This window comes from Pygocentrus nattereri, chromosome 2 (genome assembly GCF_015220715.1).
Source record: "Pygocentrus nattereri isolate fPygNat1 chromosome 2, fPygNat1.pri, whole genome shotgun sequence".
NCBI classification, from domain to species: Eukaryota; Metazoa; Chordata; class Actinopteri; order Characiformes; family Serrasalmidae; genus Pygocentrus; species Pygocentrus nattereri.
Window position 1 is genome coordinate 4434966 of NC_051212.1, and position 23162 is coordinate 4458127.

Below are 23162 nucleotides of genomic sequence, written 5' to 3' on the forward strand. Positions count from 1 at the left end.
AGGGTTCATGTTTTTAAACTAGTCTCTTTTTTTGCTCTGGCCTGTGTTTTTAAAGAATATGTTTGTGTTTTCTCTGGTTTGTGCAGTGAAACTGATGTTGATGATTCGAAAGTGTCTGAACGCTTGCATTCAGAAAACTGGAGACACGGCCGACGAGTCCATCACCAGCAATAAGGAAAACACGTCTGTGAGTTGAAGAAACACATGCAAGTAAAAGCTCATGCATACTAGGGCAGTAGCAAGTAGCCATGATGGGTTACGTCAAGCCAGTAGCGCATACCAGTCCTTTTCAGACGGCAGCTGTGAACCTGATATTGATACAGTTTTATGGCTCTAACATGTTTTCTGACTGAAACACGAAAGAACGCTATTTATTTGCGGCAGAAAGCACATTTAAAAGTGTCGGTTGCTTCTATGCTTGATGTTTTTCTTTATTTTGCTTGGCTGTTGTATTAAAGCAGTAAACCACAGGAGGTCATGCGAGCCGAAAACTGTTCCTTTGTGATGAAATCGCAGTGGCGCAGAGCCTCGAGCTCAAGTTATTATTAATAATAAGCTACATAAACGAGTATTCTGGCAAGAAATCTAGTTCATTTAGAGTATGGTATCGTTGCCAAGCAACCATGGACCGCTGAACGAGGAGAACGTTCGGTCACCCATCGCTGCATATTGCAGTCATTTCATGAACTTTTAAACTTTTTGTCATTTAACAGTAAACATAACACAATCCAGTGATGCCCCTCTTCACATGCTGGGGCTGTATTTTAAATTGCCCCCTAAGAAGTAAAGAAGAAAGTTATTTTTAAAAAAAAAGTTACGTTGACTCAGAAACAGGTGAGGAGTTTAAAACCGTTTATAATAGTTCAGCAGATACAGAACTGACTCCATCCTGTAATCTAGTCTCTGATAGAAGTGCTAGATTATGGGAAAGGCTTGACCTTCTTGCTTCAGTTTGCGCACTCTTAAAAATCCATATCGAAGTGTTTATGGAGGAAAACTAAACTGCAGATATTGATATTCTCAAAGACCAGATCTCAGTCTGTAATAATGCTATGAAAATATCCAGACAGTCACTCACCCATCCAAATCATGGAACTCAGGTGTTCCAGTCTCTTCCATGGCCACAGGTGTATAAAGCCGAGCCCCTCGGCCTGCAGACTGCTTCTACAGACATTAGTGAAAGAATGGGTCGCTCTCAGGAGCTCAGTGAATTCCAGCGTGGTGCCGTGATCGGACGCCACCTGTGCAGCAAGTCCAGTCGTGAAATTTCCTCACTACTAAATATTCCACAGTCCACTGTCAGTGGGATTATAACAAAGTGGAAGCGATTGGGAACGACAGCAACTCAGCCACGAAGTGGTCAGCCACGTAAAATGACAGAGCGGTCAGCGGATGCTGAGGGGCATAGAGCGCAGAGGTCACCGACTTTCTGCAGAGTCAATCACTACAGACCTCCAAACTTCATGTGGCCTTCAGATCAGCTCAAGAACAGCGTAGAGAGCTTCATGGAATGGGTTTCCATGGCCGAGCAGCTGCATCCAAGACTTACATCACCAAGCACAATGCAAAGCGTGGAATGCAGTGGAGTAAAGCGCCGCCACTGGACTCTAGAGCAGCGGAGACGAGTTCTCTGGAGTGACCAATCACACTTCTCCATCTGGCAATCCGATGGACGAGTCTGGGTTTGACGCGACTTCTGGCTAAAACACAAATTTGTGACATTTCTTAGACTTTTATATTGTCGTTTTACTCTTAATCACATCGTGAGTGCTTTAGTTCAAGCCTGTGATAATAATGATGGGGCTGTTTAGGCTGTTGGCTCTTTTAGCCTGTTAGCCAGCTGACCAGCCGAGTTCTAGTTAAGAACTTAAGTTGTCAGCCCCTCAGTTTAAACAAAAATGGGTTCTTACTTTATCAGTACACTCGGAGGTCCGCGCAAGCAGCATTGCAGTCTAAGGTTATTCCGGGAGCACAAGGATTTTCCATGCCGTGGCACAGTAATAAACAATCCACTTGTTGTAAGCCTGTTATATGCGTGCGTTTATAACACTATGCGTTTTATAGTGACTTCAAACTCTGCTCAGCTTTTAGACTGAACTGACTGGAACTGTCCATATCATAAAGCAGTAGAGCACTGGAAGTTGTGTGATCGTGAATAACCTCCTAACTGTGATCATCTGTGATCATCTACTTCAGCCGAATCACAGCCATGATGTTACTCATGAGAACATGCAACCTCTCGCATTTCATTGCTCTGCACATTAACTTTGGTTCTAGCGTATTAGTTTGTGACTAGCGAGTTAGATTAGGGCACTCGGGCTGTACTTAGTGTTAAGAAACCAGGGGGCAGTCGTGGGCTGGAGGTTAGGGAACCAGCCTTGTGACTGGAAGGTCGCCGGTTCGGTCCCCAGAGCCGACAGCACGTCACTGAGGTGTCCTTGAGCAAGACACCCAACCCCCAACTGCTCCCCGGGCGCTGCACATTGGGCTGCCCACCACTCCGGGTAAGTGTGCTGCCCCCTAGTGTGTATGTGGTGTATGGGATAAATGCGGAGGTGAAATTTCCCCGTTGTGGGACTAATAAGGGTCTAATCTAATCTTAATCTTAAACTGTCATTCTGAAGTTTCAGATGTTGTACTTTTACTAACATTAACGCTTTAATGTAAGGCATATTTTCATGCATTCCTTATTAATTTATTCATTTGCTGCATTTAAAGATGTTTTGAGGAACATTTTGTTTGGAGTTTTTCACACTCCTCATTAATACCCCAGTTATTTATCTAAGTCCAGTGAGCTGCAGTCAAGCTGAAAGGCGGCTGAACCGAACAGCTTAGAGCTTTCCTCGTTCTGTCACACCGGATTCTGTTTACCAGCTTTTTGTCAGGCCTTAAATTAGACTCTAGAGCTGGAGAAACCACTAAGCTGTTCGCACACGTACACAGAGCTCTGACAGGCCAGGATTCAAATGAAAGAAGCCTTATTGAAATAGAAAAGCTAAATTGCATCAGTTATTAAATCTGAAGCCAAAATTAGCTACTATTTCAAAAAGAATTTTCACCAGGCTGAAGTGTTGACAGCATTAAGATGCTGTGTGGCTCCTAATTTGGGCTCCCTCATATAATGACTGTTTTCATATCTGTCCCCAGCGTAGCCTTTCAACAAACGCTGCTGTGGAAGAAGTTTAGATTTTTAATTGAGAGCAAATGGTCTGGGTGGTTGTGGTGTATAGAAATGGAAACCTAATGACCTTTTGTTATGTACTGTTCAGCGAGACATGATGTAAAACAGTTTCACCAAGTTAGCCCAAGGCGAAGAAATGGGCACTGCAGTTTGATTCAAGTCCATGCTTATGCCCGTACCCACACAGTGGTTAGGAATTTGACCCTGTGTGCTCATTAAAATAAAATCGAGTAAACATAGTGGATACAACATAAAGACGTAAGACAGATAGATATTTAAACAAAATAAAAAAAAATACTACTTTTACTTTTATATTTTTTAATTGTAACCTATAAACTGTATTGGTATCAGAGGCAATACTGGCACTTAAATGCAGTGTCGTATCAGTGATGATGATACCGATACATATGACTGACACCACAAAGCAGGGCTTACCAACATGTCAGTGGTGTGGGATAACAAGCAGCAGTAAAAACGCTCTTGGCAGAATCTGTAACGGCAGTTTTGGTCATTAAGAACTCGCTAACAGAGCCGCTTACCTGAACGCTGAGCTGCTTCTTTCAGTAATCGCTCGTCTGCCCCAGTGTGGTCACTCACAGTCTGAGTAATAACCACCGAACTCTGTGTATTAATATCCCTTAGCCTTTACCCTTGATTTAGCCTTTGGCATAGCAGCCAGGCCTGTGAATCCACTAGCCCCACCTGCGGTGTGCCTCTGTCAGTCAGCTGTATCTCAGCAGCGGGGTCTCGCAGCCCGACGCTTTAACCAAGCCAGAAAAAGTCGCTGATACTGACAGCGTGAACGATGGTGATATTTACCGAACCGACACTCGGAGATGCAGCACAAGTGAACAAGACGCACAAATGACTTCAGAAATTCGGATGTGAAACAACACAAAGATATTTTACATTCACTTAAGCAGTTAAACATGGTTCCTATTACTAATTACATAGTAGTAAATACTAAATATGCAGTAAATAAGCAAAAATAAGTTTTCTTAAGCATCTAATAAATAATCCAACAAGTAAATGCTGTCTAGCCAAGCCGAGTGTGTTTTATGTGACGCAGAACACAGATTTTACCAAAATAAAATATTAAAAATGTATAAATATCAGGAGTTATAGGCGAGTTAGGCTACTTAGTTTGTATTGGTATCGGTACTGTGGATCAGCCCACACTTAAGGATCAGTTATTGGTATTGGAAGGGAAAAAGTGCATTGGTGCATCTCTACTACTGTGGGTTTACCATACCATGTGGTCATAGAGATGTGAGCATGCTTTCTATCACAGCTTTATAGAACTGCGGCAACCCCTTACTGCAGACCTCAAACTATATACGCTGTCATATATTTTTGTAGTGGTTTTAAAGTGTTAAATACATCACCCTCTTTGTGTATATGACTGGTGTAATTGTACATTTAGACCTGCACCCAAATGCAGCAGTGTTAAGAATTTGCCTGCAGCAACTCCAGCTGTAAGTGTGTGTATGTGGTTTTGGTAGGTTTTGGAGGACGTTCTCTCTGTGAAGGACACGGCTGTCATGGCCAGTCTGCTGGAGATTGTGGTGATTCTTTGGGGGAGTGTGCAGAAATCTCTAGAGCATAACCAAGAGGCCCTTCAGTACACTACTGCCAAATTTGCCTCAGTCCTGCCAGAGTACCTCAGAGTCTTCCAGGTGAGTCTGCTGTTTCACGTGAGACAGACTGGCTGAAAAACCTTTTTGCCTCGGTGCATTTTACTGAGATGATGTAATGTTGGTGCAATTTACGTGTGTGTGTGTGTGTGTGTGTGTGTGTGTGTGTGTGTGTGTGTGTGTGTGTGTTACAGGAGGAGCGCTGTACAGCTCCACTCATCCGCTTGGCAGCTTTACTGCCTGCTGCTTCAGTTCCTGCACTCAGGTCTGTCTGCTGCGCTGGCCAGAATACACAGAATATCCAGCACTTTCACTACAACCCTAAACTTATACTGCACCCTACACTAACGGTCGACCACCGACGACTCCTATACTGCACCCTACACTGACGGTCGACCACCGACGACTCCTATACTGCACCCTACACTGACGGTCGACCACCGACGACTCCTATACTGCACCCTACACTGACGGTCGACCACCGACGACGCCTATACTGCACCCTACACTGACGGTCGACCACCGACGACTCCTATACTGCACCCTACACTGACGGTCGACCACCGACGACTCCTATACTGCACCCTACACTGACGGTCGACCACCGACGACTCCTATACTGCACCCTACACTGACGGTCGACCACCGACGACTCCTATACTGCACCCTACACTGACGGTCGACCACCGACGACTCCTATACTGCACCCTACACTGACGGTCGACCACCGACGACTCCTATACTGCACCCTACACTGACGGTCGACCACCGACGACTCCTATACTGCACCCTACACTGACGGTCGACCACCGACGACTCCTATACTGCACCCTACACTGACGGTCGACCACCGACGACTCCTATACTGCACCCTACACTGACGGTCGACCACCGACGACTCCTATACTGCACCCTACACTGACGGTCGACCACCGACGACTCCTATACTGCACCCTACACTGACGGTCGACCACCGACGACTCCTATACTGCACCCTACACTGACGGTCGACCACCGACGACTCCTATACTGCACCCTACACTGACGGTCGACCACCGACGACGCCTATACTGCACCCTACACTGACGGTCGACCACCGACGACGCCTATACTGCACCCTACACTGACGGTCGACCACCGACGACGCCTATACTGCACCCTACACTGACGGTCGACCACCGACGACGCCTATACTGCACCCTACACTGACGGTCGACCACCGACGACGCCTATACTGCACCCTACACTGACGGTCGACCACCGACGACGCCTATACTGCACCCTACACTGACGGTCGACCACCGACGACGCCTATACTGCACCCTACACTGACGGTCGACCACCGACGACGCCTATACTGCACCCTACACTGACGGTCGACCACCGACGACGCCTATACTGCACCCTACACTGACGGTCGACCACCGACGACGCCTATACTGCACCCTACACTGACGGTCGACCACCGACGACGCCTATACTGCACCCTACACTGACGGTCGACCACCGACGACGCCTATACTGCACCCTACACTGACGGTCGACCACCGACGACGCCTATACTGCACCCTACACTGACGGTCGACCACCGACGACGCCTATACTGCACCCTACACTGACGGTCGACCACCGACGACGCCTATACTGCACCCTACACTGACGGTCGACCACCGACGACGCCTATACTGCACCCTACACTGACGGTCGACCACCGACGACGCCTATACTGCACCCTACACTGACGGTCGACCACCGACGACGCCTATACTGCACCCTACACTGACGGTCGACCACCGACGACGCCTATACTGCACCCTACACTGACGGTCGACCACCGACGACGCCTATACTGCACCCTACACTGACGGTCGACCACCGACGACGCCTATACTGCACCCTACACTGACGGTCGACCACCGACGACGCCTATACTGCACCCTACACTGACGGTCGACCACCGACGACGCCTATACTGCACCCTACACTGACGGTCGACCACCGACGACGCCTATACTGCACCCTACACTGACGGTCGACCACCGACGACGCCTATACTGCACCCTACACTGACGGTCGACCACCGACGACGCCTATACTGCACCCTACACTGACGGTCGACCACCGACGACGCCTATACTGCACCCTACACTGACGGTCGACCACCGACGACGCCTATACTGCACCCTACACTGACGGTCGACCACCGACGACGCCTATACTGCACCCTACACTGACGGTCGACCACCGACGACGCCTATACTGCACCCTACACTGACGGTCGACCACCGACGACTCCTATACTGCACCCTACACTGACGGTCGACCACCGACGACGCCTATACTGCACCCTACACTGACGGTCGACCACCGACGACGCCTATACTGCACCCTACACTGACGGTCGACCACCGACGACGCCTATACTGCACCCTACACTGACGGTCGACCACCGACGACGCCTATACTGCACCCTACACTGACGGTCGACCACCGACGACGCCTATACTGCACCCTACACTGACGGTCGACCACCGACGACGCCTATACTGCACCCTACACTGACGGTCGACCACCGACGACGCCTATACTGCACCCTACACTGACGGTCGACCACCGACGACGCCTATACTGCACCCTACACTGACGGTCGACCACCGACGACGCCTATACTGCACCCTACACTGACGGTCGACCACCGACGACGCCTATACTGCACCCTACACTGACGGTCGACCACCGACGACGCCTATACTGCACCCTACACTGACAGCCAGCCTTGGTTTTATTACTGGCTGCAGATTTTTATTATTAAAAACTTTTTCCAAACTTTTGAACAGTACGGTATGTGTGCTTGTGTGTGCAGGAGTAAAGTAATGGCTCAGTTGCGGCGTCTGAGCGCTGGTTCTGCCGTGACTCTGTACAGTCAGCCGATAGAGTGTGTGTGTAGCTGGGGTCAGGTGAGCCACGTTCTGGAGCTTATGGTGGAGTGGCTGACTGAGGCGGCACCTCTGAACCCGGTAAGTCAGCCTTGTCCCTAACATACAGACATTTCCGCAGACTCTGTGAATCTTTTAATGATATTATGTAAAGTAGATGATGAAGAACAAAAGTTTTGTTTGAGTTGTTGCACTATTTGCTTCCAGTCTTTCACAGAGAGGTGAACCCCTCCTCATCTTTACTCCTCAAAGTCTCAGACTCTCTGGCAAACTCTTTATACACAACCATGTTGCTGACCTGTTGTCAGTCAACCTCCAGGTGTTTTTTAGCATTACACAACTTTACCAGCCTTCTGTTGCCCTCATCCTAGCAAATTCTTCTTCTTCGTCTTCTTCGTCGTCTTCTTCTTCTTCTTCTTCTTCTTCTTCCGGATGCTCCCTTTAGGGGTCGCCACAGCGGATCATCTGCCTCCATCTTGCCCTATCCACTGCCTCCTCTACTTTTACACCAACCATCTCCATGTCCACCTTCACTACATCCACAAACCTTCTCTGAGGTCTACCTCTTCTCCTTCTACCCGGCAGCTCCATCTCCAACATTCTTTGCCCAATATATCCACTATTCCTCCTCAACACATGTCCAAACCATCTCAACCTGGCCTCTCTGGCTTTATCTCCAAACTGCTCCACCTTCACCGTCCCTCTGATCTGCTCATTTCTAATCTTGTCCAGCCTCGTCACTCCCAACGAAAATCTCAGCATCTTTCAGCATCTGTCTTTTAGACAGAGCCACAGTCTCCAAACCATTTTTTGTCAATTACATATAGGTTTTAAATGATTTTGCTGAAGTGGTATAGATGGAAAGGTTCTACACTTTCCACACAAAATTAGTGCTTGTATCAATGATCTACTTGTGACAGTTAATTCATGTGCAATCTTGCTTTTGTTGACGCTGATGATACCTGCAGTTTCTAAGGGTTAACACTGTTTCACAGAAAAACCTTTGTGTTTTATTTTTCATAGTGAAAACCCTGGGCTTTTTAAAGTACACTGTGTTTTCTGGCAGTGTAATGAATCTCTCTCTCTCTCTCTCTCTGCTGATTACAGGGTGAACAAAGTGAGTCTGTTTCTCGGAGGGTCCAGTTTGAAGACCCCTCAGAGGCTAAGCCTGATCTGGCTCTGAATTATCTGGAGTATCTGCTGACGAGGCCACGGACACGAGACTGCCTGCTGGGTTTGTCGCTGGATCAGCTCACTTCACTGCACAGTGCACTGGGTGCATGGAAGGTACCTGATTCGGGAAATGTACTAACCCGTATCTGCTGTTAGTGATGTCCTCATCCAGTTTTTTACCCTCCCAGTCCCAATCAGCATCAGTATTGGCGTTGAGCATCGGCCGATACTGATCCACCGTTTATTTTTTCCTAGAATTTACTGTTACTTTTCATATGTGACTCAGTTAGTCATGTTTTCTGTTACTGTACTACACACTTAAAAAGGTGGTGCTTCAGGGGTTCTTTAGTAAAGGCAGTGGTTCAGTATAGAACTTTGAACACTCAAAGAACCGTTTGCATGAATAAAGGGTTCTTTGTATAACGCAAAGGTTCTTCAGTTTGGTGGAGAATGTGCTGTACATGGTTCTAAATAGCATCAAAAAGCACTTTTATTGTTACAAGCTTGACAACTTTCTTAACTAATTCCAAAAGTTTTCACTCCCCCATCCAAATCATTGAATTCAGGTGTTCCAGTCACTTCCATGTCCACAGGTGTATAAAGCCGAGCCCCTCGGCCTGCAGACTGCTTCTACAGACATTAGTGAAAGAATGGGTCGCTCTCAGGAGCTCAGTGAACTCCAGCGTGGTACCGTGATCGGACGCCACCTGTGCAGCAAGTCCAGTCGTGAAATTTCCTCACTACTAAATATTCCACAGTCAACTGTCAGTGGGATTATAACAAAGTGGAAGCGATTGGGAACGACAGAAACTCAGCCACTTAGTTCCAGTGAAAGGAACTCTTAAAGCTTCAGCACCAAGAGATTTTGGACAATTTCATGCTCCCAACTTTGTGGGAACAGTTTGGGGACGGCCCCTTCCTGTTCCAACATGACTGCTCACCAGTGCACAAAGCAGGTCCATAAAGACACGGATGAGCCAGTTTGGTGTGGAAGAACTTGACTGGCCTGCACAGAGTCCTGACCTCAACCCCATAGAACCCCTTTGGGATGAATTAGAGTGGAGACTGTGAGCCAGGCCTTCTCGTCCAACATCAGTGTCTGACCTCACAAATGCGCTTCTGGAAGAACGGTCAGAAATTCCCATAAACACTCCTAACCCTTGTGGAAAGCCTTCCCAGAAGAGCTGAAGCTGTTATAGCTGCAAAGGGTGGGCAGATGTCATATTAAACCCTATGGATTAAGAATGGGACGTCACTCGAGTTCATACACGTGTGAAGCCAGGCGACCGAATACTTTTGGAAATGTAGAACGTTTTGTTAGTGGTTGGTTTCGTTGCTGTGAGCTGTTTATTTTAAATCATGCAAAATCAGAGTGAGACTGATGACAGACGTGAGATGCTTTTATGTATCGTTTTTAAATCCTTGTTTAAGTCTCAGTTGAATTGGTTTGTTTTGAGCATATTCTGCACATTTTTGAAATATGACGCTTTAACTGAATGCTTTGTGTGTTTCTGTGTGTCCAGGCGGTGCTGTACTCTTCACTGAGTGAGTGCGCAGCCAGTGCGGCGGTGACCGAGACGGCGCTCCGAGCTTTCAGCTTACATGCCCGCCTCTCCATCCATCTACAGCACAGAGTGAGTCTGATAACACTTGGGCTCTTACACACACACACACACACACACACACACACACACACACACACACACACACACACACACACACACACACACGTTCACTCTCCATCTCTGATGCACGTGTTCACATCTGTTCTAAAGGTCTGCTCTCCTGCAGGACCCGTCACAATATCGTGTGGCCCAGGACTGATTTTCAGTGTTTCTTGCGGGATCCTTTCAGGCAGCGCTAGTAGCCTGTTAATGAAACAATGTTCTTTTTTATTTGAGGGTCCCATTTCATAGGGAAGGTTTCAGCCACTGCCCCTTGTAACTCGGCTCCAAGGGGCAAGTTGCCACTCGAAAACAAGGTGTAGGGGTAACAGTAAGAAATGGGATCGGACCCAAGTGTGGGGACCAGAAGTGAAAACTTATTTTAATTGATTTTTTGTCTGGAAGAGGGAGACTTAGCCCTACTAGCCTATTAATACAAGCCACCCCTGCTAATAGGAATCATAATATTTAGTTTAATATGTAGAGGTTTGATTATTTAGAGCAGATAAAATGCGCCAGGATTGCCACATTAAAAAAAAATACTCTCAGAAGCTGAACAGCGATTGTTATTCAGTGTTTCACACCCTGAGCTGTGCTAAATCCAATTAAACAGGACCAATTATGGACTGCGTGTAATGAAATATGCGGTTGGTCGGTGTTCTTTAAGTACTAATGATGCCTGATTGTAAAAGCACGTTGTGGTGTGATTTATCACGAAAGTGCAAAATGATCAGTTGCAAGCCAGCATTTGTTTCTAAACGTTCAGTCTTCCACGTTATAAATCAAGTGACCTGAATGTTGACCTGTATTTTACCGTTATTGATACAGCACATCACAGTGTGTTTTCCAGAGCCGGTGTCATCGATATTTGAAGGACAGTGTCATTAGTGTCAGCGCACTTTATCCTGTTTAACTGTATGTACTGTAGTGCAGTGTGTGTGTGACTCTGTACTCAGTTTCCATAGTATTTTTCCACTCACCCCCTCCAAACAACTGGGATTTTGTCCATTGCAAGTGTATTAATCTGTGTGTTTATAGTGCTTTAAAGGATTAAAGGGCCAATATTATTAAAAATTGAAGAGGTTTCATTGTTTTTTTTGTTTTTTGAAGAGTTAAATGTAGTATGTAAGCATTGTTGAAGTGTAGTCAACACTCCAGTCCATATATGGAGGGAAAAAAGCTGCAAAAAATCAATCCATTATGAACTCAGGTTTTTTTTTTGTAGTGTCACAAAAACCAACATATTTACATCTCCACCTGTACATGCTGAAACTTTAAGGATGTTTGCAGCCAGGACTGCTTTACAGGGCAGCCAATCAGAGACAAGCTCATTTACATATATCAATCTAAAAGGGACAGTAACAAAAACAGCCTGTTTAATTCTAAGGATAAAGAGCGTGTAGTGTAGGCGTGGGCTGTTAGCGTAGGGTGTAGTGTAGGCGTGGGCTGTTAGCGTAGGGTGTAGTGTAGGCGTGGGCTGTTAGCGTAGGGTGTAGTGTAGGCGTGGGCTGTTAGCGTAGGGTGTAGTGTAGGCGTGGGCTGTTAGTGTAGGGTGTAGTGTAGGCGTGGGCTGTTAGCGTAGGGTGTAGTGTAGGCGTGGGCTGTTAGCGTAGGGTGTAGTGTAGGCGTGGGCTGTTAGCGTAGGGTGTAGTGTAGGCGTGGGCTGTTAGCGTAGGGTGTAGTGTAGGCGTGGGCTGTTGGCGTAGGGTGTAGTGTAGGCGTGGGCTGTTGGCGTAGGGTGTAGTGTAGGCGTGGGCTGTTGGCGTAGGGTGTAGTGTAGGCGTGGGCTGTTGGCGTAGGGTGTAGTATAGGCGTGGGCTGTTGGCGTAGGGTGTAGTATAGGCGTGGGCTGTTGGCGTAGGGTGTAGTATAGGCGTGGGTGTAGGGTGTGGTATAGGCGTGGGTGTAGGGTGTGGTATAGGTGTTAGTGTAGGGTGTGGTATAGGTGTTAGTGTAGGGTGTGGTATAGGTGTTAGTGTAGGGTGTAGTATAGGCATGGGCTGTTGGTGTAGGGTGTAGTATAGGTGTTGGTGTAGGGTGTAGTATAGGCGTCGGTGTAGGGTGTAGTATAGGTGTTGGTGTAGGGTGTAGTATAGGCGTCGGTGTAGGGTGTAGTATAGGTGTTGGTGTAGGGTGTAGTATAGGTGTTGGTGTAGGGTGTAGTATAGGCGTCGGTGTAGGGTGTAGTATAGGTGTTAGTGTAGGGTGTAGTATAGGCATGGGCTGTTGGTGTAGGGTGTAGTATAGGTGTTGGTGTAGGGTGTAGTATAGGCGTCGGTGTAGGGTGTAGTATAGGTGTTGGTGTAGGGTGTAGTATAGGCGTCGGTGTAGGGTGTAGTATAGGTGTTGGTGTAGGGTGTAGTATAGGTGTTGGTGTAGGGTGTAGTATAGGCGTCGGTGTAGGGTGTAGTATAGGTGTTAGTGTAGGGTGTAGTATAGGCGTCGGTGTAGGGTGTAGTATGGGTGTTGGTGTAGGGTGTAGTATAGGTGTTGGTGTAGGGTGTAGTATAGGCGTCGGTGTAGGGTGTAGTATAGGTGTTGGTGTAGGGTGTAGTATAGGTGTCGGTGTAGGGTGTAGTATAGGTGTAGGGTGTAGTATAGGTGTCGGTGTAGGGTGTAGTATAGGTGTAGGGTGTAGTATAGGTGTCGGTGTAGGGTGTAGTATAGGTGTCGGTGTAGGGTGTAGTATAGGCGTGGGCTGTTGGTGTAGGGTGTAGTATGGGTGTCGGTGTAGGGTGTAGTATAGGTGTTGGTGTAGGGTGTAGTATAGGCGTCGGTGTAGGGTGTAGTATAGGTGTTGGTGTAGGGTGTAGTATAGGTGTCGGTGTAGGGTGTAGTATAGGTGTAGGGTGTAGTATAGGTGTCGGTGTAGGGTGTAGTATAGGTGTAGGGTGTAGTATAGGTGTCGGTGTAGGGTGTAGTATAGGTGTCGGTGTAGGGTGTAGTATAGGTGTAGGGTGTAGTATAGGTGTCGGTGTAGGGTGTAGTATAGGTGTCGGTGTAGGGTGTAGTATAGGCGTGGGCTGTTGGTGTAGGGTGTAGTATAGGCGTCGGTGTAGGGTGTAAGAATTCTGCCTGATCTTTGAACAGTAGTTTATGGGCCCTTTGACTTTTTACCATATAAAAGAAAATAAAATCTCTAATGTTTGACCCGAGGATCTGGACGTCTGTGTATCGTTATGCCCAGTGCTATTAAAAAAGTCACCAACATTAGACTAACTTCACTTCCTGTCCATTAGTACCCAGACGGGCGGGACTTCCTGGGCTCTTTGGCGCACTGCATGGACTGGGTGGAGAAGAGGGTCCTCCCCTTCCTGGCTGCCCCTGGTGACGATGTCTCTGAGCAGCAGCTGACTCTGGGCAAGCAGACTGTAGAGGTGAGTGAAGGAGCCCAGCAGGGTCCACAACACATCGCTGCTCTGTCGTTATTGCAGTATTAACATTTTAGAAGATCTTTTAAGCTCCTTCATCGTTGCTCTGCTGAGAGCCGGTCTTTGTTGTATTTCTTGAGCGCTGGATCCTCTGGTAGTCGACCCGAGCAGGAGAACGCTGTCCAGCATTTCCACATCTTTTCCATCGTTGAAGGAAGTTATCAGTCTTTCTGCTTATTTTGAGCTGAAGCTTCATCTTTTCTCTCCATTCTTTAACTTCCACTCTGCGCACCTTCAGATCTTGGTTCTCTGCCGAGTGTCTCATCCACCTGTTGAAGGTGATCAGATGAGCCATATCTAACTCCTTTGCTGACTTGCTGTGGAACAAGTCGGTTTGACCATTTTCTCTCATGACCGTGGTTCATTGATCCGGATCAAGATCCATCCATTGATCTTGAGAACATTCCATAGGGGTGTCCCATTTCAGGGGCTGCATCCTCCGAAGGACGCGATCTACGAAGACGCGTCATTCAAAGGCGGTGTAGACCCACGAAGGCTGAACCGGAATGAGATGGTCTGCTTTACGGTGGATGTCACAGCTGTTCCCGCCCTCACTGCTGCACCACGAAACTCCACTCCTGTCAAGTTCTTTTGAAGTTCTTTAAAGATGGAGATACTTCTCTCTGTCGGCTCTTCGCTCCCTAAAACAAAGCTTTTGCGCCAGCTTTCCTTCAGGCCACATCGGCTTTATCATTTGTATCATTAGCTATTTAACTCACTTTAAACCCAGTGTTTGGGGCAGTCGTGGGCTGGAGGTCAGGGAACCGGCCCTGTGACCGGAAAGTTGCCGGTTCAATCCCCAGAGCCGACAGTCCATGATTGAGGTGTCCTTAAGCAAGACACCTAACCCTCAACTGCTCCCCGGGCGCTGTGGATAGGGCTGCCCACCGCTCCGGGCAAGTGTGCTCACTGCCCCCTAGTGTGTCTGTTCACTAGTGTGTATGTGGTGTTTCACTTCAGGGATGGGTTAAATGCGGAGGTGGAATTTCCCCGGTTGTGGGATTAAAAAAGTATCACTTCTTTCCTCGGCCGCCGTTCACTCCTCTGCTTTTTTTTTTTTTTTTTTTTTTTTTTTAAACCTGTCATGTCTGGCCATTTTTGCAATCGGAATGGTAATCCGAATGTACTGATGTACCAAACATATTTGTTTTCACAAGAAAAAGCTCTATAGGTTACTAAAGCCTATTCTTGTTAAAGTTTTTATTTTATTTGTTTGGCCAGGCCTGACAGGCAATAAAAAAGAGGACAGGAAAGAAAGAGAAGAAGGGAGGAGAGAGAAAAAAAAAAAAAAAAAAAAAATAATAATAATAAATCATAATAATGATAATTAAGTAAGTAAATAAATAAATAGAAAAAAAAAATTATAATAATAATAAAAAAGAGAGAAAAAACAAATAAAATAAGTAAATAAACAGACAACTAAATAAAAATAAATAGATAAATAAGTAAGTTAAAAAAAAAAAAAAAAAAAAAAAAAAAAAAAAAAAAGGGGAGGGGAAAAAAACAATTATACAGATATACATACATATACATATTCACATATACATATACATATATACACCCAGACATAATTCTACTATTTGCTGCTACATACATACACATGTTTACATATCTATACATATGCCTCTATACATATACACCCACCCACCACACACAATTCTACTGTTTGCAGCAATGTGTATATGTGTGTATATGCGTTCACGTGTCATGTGTCATGGAATGTGCTCAGCAATGAGGGCAAGAAGCCGCAACCATGCCCCCGTGGTCCAGAGACAGATAGGGAAGGACCCGGGGGACCCGGACCATCCACAGCCCATTAGGAACTCAGGAGACCTGAGGCCACACGCTCCGACGGCCACCGCGTGCATGCCCCAGAGGACGAAGAATGGAGGCCCCAGACAGAGCGCCCACAGACAAAGGGCAAGTGACCGGAGAGCCAGAGGCAATGAGCAGCCCACCCCCCCCGGCAGGACCCCCCCCCCCATGCCAGAAAGGCCCAAACCACCCTCAGGACACAACCGCCAAGGGAGCAGGGCAGGGACCACGCCACGATGTCCAGTCATGCACCCAGGGACCCACAGGGCACCCATACCCCGGGTGTGGGGCGGAGTCGGCAAGCAGCGGGGAGCGGTGGGGAGGGGTAACTCCTGCCCACCACCATGTACCACAGATGTCCAGGCTCAGCAAGTCATAGACCCAGGCCCAGCTGTCCACACACACATGTTCACATGCACCCACACACACCCACACCCACACTCGCACACACCAGTCACCCACTCATGCATACACACGGAACATACATGGACTCACAGTATCGGCGGGCGGACACCAGCACGGGTCAGCGGTAACCCAGGGAGGCAGCCACCCCGGCCCCGAATGACCGGCCGGTCTCCCCACCAGGCAGGGTGCACCAAACCGGGGTGTGAGAGGACCTGCCCCCCCCCACACACTCAATATGTGTGTGAAATGAAAAGAATGTGTGTGAGCTACAGTGCAATTAAAATTGGAGGGACAGAGGCAATGTAGTACTGAATAACAGCACACTGCCACACTGCCCCCCAAGGCACTCAATGTCTAATGTGTAAATAAAATTGAGGGGCAGGTAGCAGTGAGCAGATAAGTGAGGTCACATCAGCAGCGCCACCCACCATCCACTGAGTGACACCTGCCCCCCAAAGCCCTGTGTGTACTGTACTGTGTCATGAAATGTGTCATTGTAAGGGGGGAAAAAAGGGGAGGAGTGGGACATCACGCATCACAGCGAGCAGAGCCAGGTAGGTGGCCCTACTCACTGTAGCATGGGCCCCCCTCCCCCAGAACCCCCATGTGTAGTGTGATGTTTGACTGAGTGGGAGGAGGGGAAGGGTCAGGATAAGAAAGACCGAGAGGCAGAGAACTACCCCTCGGAGGAAGAGAGCCAGCTGGCGCTAGCTCACTAGGCACCCCGGTTTCCTACACCCGGCCGCGGCGCAGGGAAGGCCGGCCCAGGGCCCGAAGCGGCCACGCCCCCAGGACACCACCGCGCTCCAGGCCGGCGCCCGCCCACACAGCTGACACAGCACAAAACATACACACCCACACGCACACAAGAGACAACAATTATCACACATACACATACTCACGATTACAATACACATACTCACGATTACAATACACATACTCACGATTACAATACACATACTCACAATTACAATACACATACTCACAATGACAATACACATACTCACAATGACAATACAAACACAAACAACACACACCCACACGCACACAAGAGACAACAATTATCACACATACACATACTCACGATTACAATACACATACTCACGATTACAATACACATACTCACAATGACAATACACATACTCACGATTACAATACACATACTCACAATGACAATACAAACACAAACAACACACACCCACACGCACACAAGAGACAACAATTATCACACATACACATACTCACGATTACAATACAAACACACACACATACATACCAACACAAACACACTCACCCGCACAAACTTCACACACACCCATATATACGCAAACACAGTGGTCCTGGGTCCAGAACCAACCAGCCCTATGTGGTTGTCCCCCTACTTGAGTGCCCCACCCCTCCTCCCGGGAGGCATCAAGAATCCTGGAATGCCAGACAGACACCCCGGCGCGCCCCAGACCCCCATCACCCGGCGGTGCGCCCAGGGGGGCACAGACCCCTCCAGCGCAGGGAGGAGCCCAAACGGGGGACGGGCGACCCCAGGCGCCAAGGCCCCAGATCCCACACCCCGGCCCACACAGAGGAGGCTAGCCCCCCGGACGGGGCCAGCACCCACCCCCACGGGTCCCCAGGTCCCCACCCCAAGACCGTGAGCGCACACATCCAGGCCCCCCACCATCAACAACAGGGCCCGCACACAGAAACCGCAGAGCGTCAGCCCCCATCTCCAGTCCAAGAGCCATCAGACATCCAAATCCCCCAGCCCACCCCCAGCCACCTGCTGGGTACACCACAAGACAAGACTACAGCCGGTTACCCCCATTACGTGATGGAGCTGATCAGTGGGGACCAGAGGGATTCAAATGTAGTCAATTGATTTTTAGTGGTAGCAGACATTCTTTCCAGACTAATGTGGTCTAGAAGTAGGTTTCTGTAGTGAGTTATACATAAATCATTTTTTGATTTCCACTTCATGAGGATAGTTTTCTTGGCGATGCATAAGGCAGTAAGAACTATATGTGATATATTCGTTTCTATGTTTAATTCACTTATATCACCTAAAATGCACAGTTTTGGTGAGGCTTGGATATCACAATGGAACCATGTGGATAAGTCTTCACATATTGTCTGTTCACTCCTCTGCTGACGGCACCATGTCCTCGAATCCTCGCTGGCGCGCAGTGAACCTCGGGATCGCGTGTTAATCCTTGGTTGCCATGGAAAAGGACAAATTTCTCGTCCGCATATGAAGCAGCCTTCGAAACGGGACGGCCTAGTCGCACCGCTGTGGTGCAGTCGACCTTCAACTGCAGCCTCCGAAGGACGCAGCCCCTGAATTGGATGTAACTGTGCATGGTCATCACAGTCCAAGGCTTTGCTGTGGTCAGTGAAGTGCATGTTGACTTGCTTCCTGACTTGGCATCTTCAGAGACACCTCAGCACATACATGCCTCAAATTCTTCGTCCCGAGTCCCGCTGGCCGTTCCTTTTCAGCATTAGGCCGTAGTCTGTGTTGAATGATCTTGAGAGATTTTCACTGCTGTGTCGTGTAAAGGAAATTGTACGGTGGTGTAACTTTGGAGTTCTGTCCATGTTGTGCTTCCTAAGCCAGTCAGGGACAAAGCGTCTTCTGTTTGTGAGGATATTTATTATTAACTGTTCCCCATACAAATGATTTCACACATACACGCCTCACTCTTCGCAGGAAGTGCCCACTCAGTCCTTTTAACTTATTTATCCACAAGAAATCTTTTCACCGGAACGAACGGATGTGATCTTTTCCTTTTTTCCTGCTATTTTTAAATAGCGACACCCACATCCCTCTGTCCAAGTGTTAGACTCGTGGGCGGTTAGGCCACTTCAGTTTCGTCTTCCTGTGTTAGATGATGAGAAAATACTCTTAAAAGAAGAAGAAAAGGCTACTTTCCGAAATGGAATTAGCCCCAAAACAAAGAGAGAGAGAGAGGCTGGGGTGGGAATCTAAAGGAAGGGGGTTCGGATGTACTGCCATTGTTTGAAATTATGTGGAAATCGCATTAAGTTCCATCACATGTTCATAATGTAGTCAAGGCGAAGTGAGCGTCGTCATTCCGACTGTGCAAAACAGACGGAACGGGATTGCGTTTCTGCAGCTCTGATGTGAAATATAACATGGGCCGCTCTACAGAAACGATCTTTCCTGTCTCTCCATAGGAGTCACTGGTGTGACTGATCCTCACCGGTGCTGCACATAAGGAAAGTAACACCGGTGACGTTTTTAATGATCAATGCGTTTTACTAAACGGCTGCTGCACAACATCAAACCACACGCTGTCCATCAGGGAACGTCCACTAAAACATGGAATTGAATCCATTTGTGTTTCTATTTTTCACTTTGACCTCAGAATGAAGTCGGTCGCACCGGTGACGTCAGCTAAGAGCTTCATATGAGATCATGAGCTGAATGAGAAGATCTCTGAGAACTGAGAGACACAGTGGACTCACCATGAGCTTTTCTTCATAGATCCTCAGAAAACGGGTCGAAGGAGGTCGAGTGACGTCATCGGTGTGACTTTTATTTCAGAATAAGATTTTTCTGTTACACGGTGACGCCAGGGACACGACTCCTGGGGAACTTTCGTTACATATGTTATGTTTATTTAGCTTTTGTTTTCTTTGTCATAAATTTCATGGTCGTTTTTTTTTTTTTTTTAAGCCACATGACTGAGGATGAGCTCTTCTGTGATTGATTGCTAAATTGAGGCTCACGCAGGTGTAATTGTTAAAATAACTTGTTTTATTTAAGAATATAAATAAATTGTAACCCTAACATGTTTTTCCAAGTGTAATGTATCTGTATGTATGTAGCTATGAATATGTAATGTAATGTAGCCAGGGACACAAAAACGGTTGTTTCTGTAGAATGACCCATAAATATCACTTAAAGGCAAATTATTTATTTTATATATATATATACACACACACACACACACACACACACACACACACACACACACAGTAATATTGAACGATCTATAGGAAAATATTGCATGTTCTCAGTGAAGTCATTACAGGAGGTCCTCGGGTTACGTCAGTCCTGGGTTACGATGTTTCGTGGTTACGACACGTCTCCCATATACTACATAAAGCCTTGTTTCCACTTAAGTGGCTTTGCGTCGTAAACATCGTCAACGCAAAACCTCGTGTGCGGGAACTAGTTGGTGTGCGCGGCGGAAGAATACGCCGTGACGCGGCTGTGGACCGAGGAAGACGGCGTCACCCCAGTCTCATGGCAGTGCAGTGAGGAAGAGGAAAGCCATCACCATGGAAGTGAAATTGGATATCGTTAAGCGATCCGATGAGGGGGAAACGGCGACACACATTGGCCGGTCGCTCGGACTGAGTCGTTCGACTGTCGCTACGATTATAAAGATAACGATCGCGTACGACTGTTTTTATTACCGCTTCATTTCATTACTAGACGTATTTTATATTTCCTTAATGTGTTCTTTGATAATTATGCAGGGAACTGTGTTAGGATGGGTGTTAGGATAGGATGAGTGCTTACGGTATTTATGTTCCACTTGCACCAAACATCGGTTTACGACGCGACGTAGGGACGTAACCCGAGGACCCCCTGTGTTGTAAAGTGTAACGGAGTGTCAATAATGTAAAGTCACGGTTCAAAGATATTGTTGTTTTCCTGTAACTGCGTTGATGCGACAGCATGGTTTCATGAAGTTCATCTCCAGACTTGGATCTCTGTTCTTGAGTATGTTAGTGCGTCATTCTATGACTGTTTACAGTCTGTCCTTACTAGAGTGATTAAAAAAAGCTCTTATGAATTAAAGAATTAATCAGGTTTTTGAGAATCTGTTATTGTTTCTGTGCGTTTTTTTTTCAGAGCAACAGGGCCTTTACAAAGACAGCTTTACAGAGACAGCTTTACAAAGACAGCTTTACAAAGACAGCTTTACAAAGGCAGCTTTACAAAGACAGCTTTACAAAGACAGCTTTACAAAGACAGCTTTACAAAGACAGCTTTACAAAAGCAGCTTTACAAAAGCAGCTTTACAAAAGCAGCTTTACAAAGACAGCTTTACAAAGACAGCTTTACAAAAGCAGCTTTACAAAGACAGCTTTACAAAGACAGCTTTACAAAGGCAGCTTTACAAAGACAGCTTTACAAAGGCAGCTTTACAAAGACAGCTTTACAAAGACAGCTTTACAAAAGCAGCTTTACAAAAGCAGCTTTACAAAAGCAGCTTTACAAAAGCAGCTTTACAAAAGCAGCTTTACAAAGACAGCTTTACAAAGACAGCTTTACAAAAGCAGCTTTACAAAGGCAGCTTTACAAAGGCAGCTTTACAAAGACAGCTTTACAAAGGCAGCTTTACAAAGACAGCTTTACAAAGACAGCTTTACAAAAGCAGCTTTACAAAGGCAGCTTTACAAAGACAGCTTTACAAAGACAGCTTTACAAAGGCAGCTTTACAAAGGCAGCTTTACAAAGGCAGCTTTACAAAGGCAGCTTTACAAAGACAGCTTTACAAAGACAGCTTTACAAAGGCAGCTTTACAAAGGCAGCTTTACAAAGGCAGCTTTACAAAGACAGCTTTACAAAGACAGCTTTACAAAGACAGCTTTACAAAGGCAGCTTTACAAAGGCAGCTTTACAAAGGCAGCTTTACAAAGGCAGCTTTACAAAGGCAGCTTTACAAAGACAGCTTTACAAAGACAGCTTTACAAGCTTCAAGGTTCACTCTTGTAAACCAGCACTTGGTCCTCCTTTAGATTATAAAAACAGTACATGTTTGGGAGGTTAATGGTAATGTAAATGTCTCTCTCTCTCTCTGTCTCTGTCTCTCTCTCTGTCTCTCTCTCTCTACAGAGCTGTCTGACGTTGTGCAGGGATGCGGTGCGTGTTGCCCTGGGAGACGCCGATTTCAACGATCATGTCCTGCAGCTCAGCTCCTGTGTTCTGCTGTCTGGTGAGAAGCACATGCATATGCCCTCAGGAACGTTGGTATTTGTCTGTGTTTTGACCAAAAACAAAACCTTTATCTGCGTAGACATTAACTGTCCACAAGCCTCCTGCTTAATAAATTAGTCTTAATGAAAGGCCTTAAAGAAAAGTCCTGTGATTTAGTGGTAAGTGCTTTACAGCTGTGCCGTAGTACCACAGGTGAGTCGGGCTACTACTGAGCTCTGTCAACCCTGTCCAGGAAATACAGTCCTGTGTTCTTCTGCAAGTCGCAGCAGTTGCCATGACGATGTTTCCAAAAGTCTGACAGTATTTGAGCGTGGCCAGCCAGTCGCCAAGAGAGTGGACATGGTCACACGGGCACAAATGTCTCGACTTTGCAGAGAAGCTGCAGGAACAAACTAACTAACCTAAAAGGACTAAACTACAATGCCTCGTTTTTAGAAACGGATCCGTCACTGAGCTCAAGATTAGAGCTGGTTTAGGATTAGCCTAAAGAAAGCCTTAGTTTAGTCTGGGATTATGCAGCATTCTGAATAGAGGTCGTCCACTAAAAAGAAAATCTGGTCCAGAACTAGGCTTAAACTTTTTCTGGGAAACCAACACCAATGTGTGTAACATAAATGGGACATTATCTGATAATATCAGATAATATGATGCATATGAGTAGGTTTGAAAGATTAGTTGTATTTACATTTAAATGTATATTAAATTTACATTACATTTGACAGAGTGCAATTTAGCAAATTGTAAGTGCTGCATTTTTCCATTATAGTCTAAGCCTGAGGTCACTGAAAGGCGGACCACGGTCCGAGTCCGGACCCAAAGGCCGTCCTGGACCTATAAGTGATAAACTATGGAGAGTTATTTCATTTCATTGGGTGGTCCTGTGTTAATCTGTGTAACTTTTCTAGTCGGTATGGTACCGAATTAACGGGCCGAGAAACTCAATTGTATGCGT

The 23162-nt window shown here is 46.8% G+C and overlaps 1 protein-coding gene across 2 annotated transcripts in view; it reads left to right on the forward strand.

Annotated features, from left to right (window-relative positions):
* The window catches only part of ncapg2 (non-SMC condensin II complex, subunit G2), a 69752-nt gene that overhangs the window by 32083 nt on the left and 14507 nt on the right, over nt 1-23162 (forward strand). For both annotated transcript variants that reach the window (XM_037545091.1, XM_037545089.1), the window contains exons 14-21: nt 87-187; nt 4684-4857; nt 5010-5080; nt 7679-7832; nt 8859-9038; nt 10448-10558; nt 13828-13965; nt 22109-22208. In XM_037545091.1, coding sequence (XP_037400988.1) covers nt 87-187; nt 4684-4857; nt 5010-5080; nt 7679-7832; nt 8859-9038; nt 10448-10558; nt 13828-13965; nt 22109-22208 — 1029 coding nt within the window. The remainder of the gene's footprint in view (nt 1-86; nt 188-4683; nt 4858-5009; nt 5081-7678; nt 7833-8858; nt 9039-10447; nt 10559-13827; nt 13966-22108; nt 22209-23162) is intronic.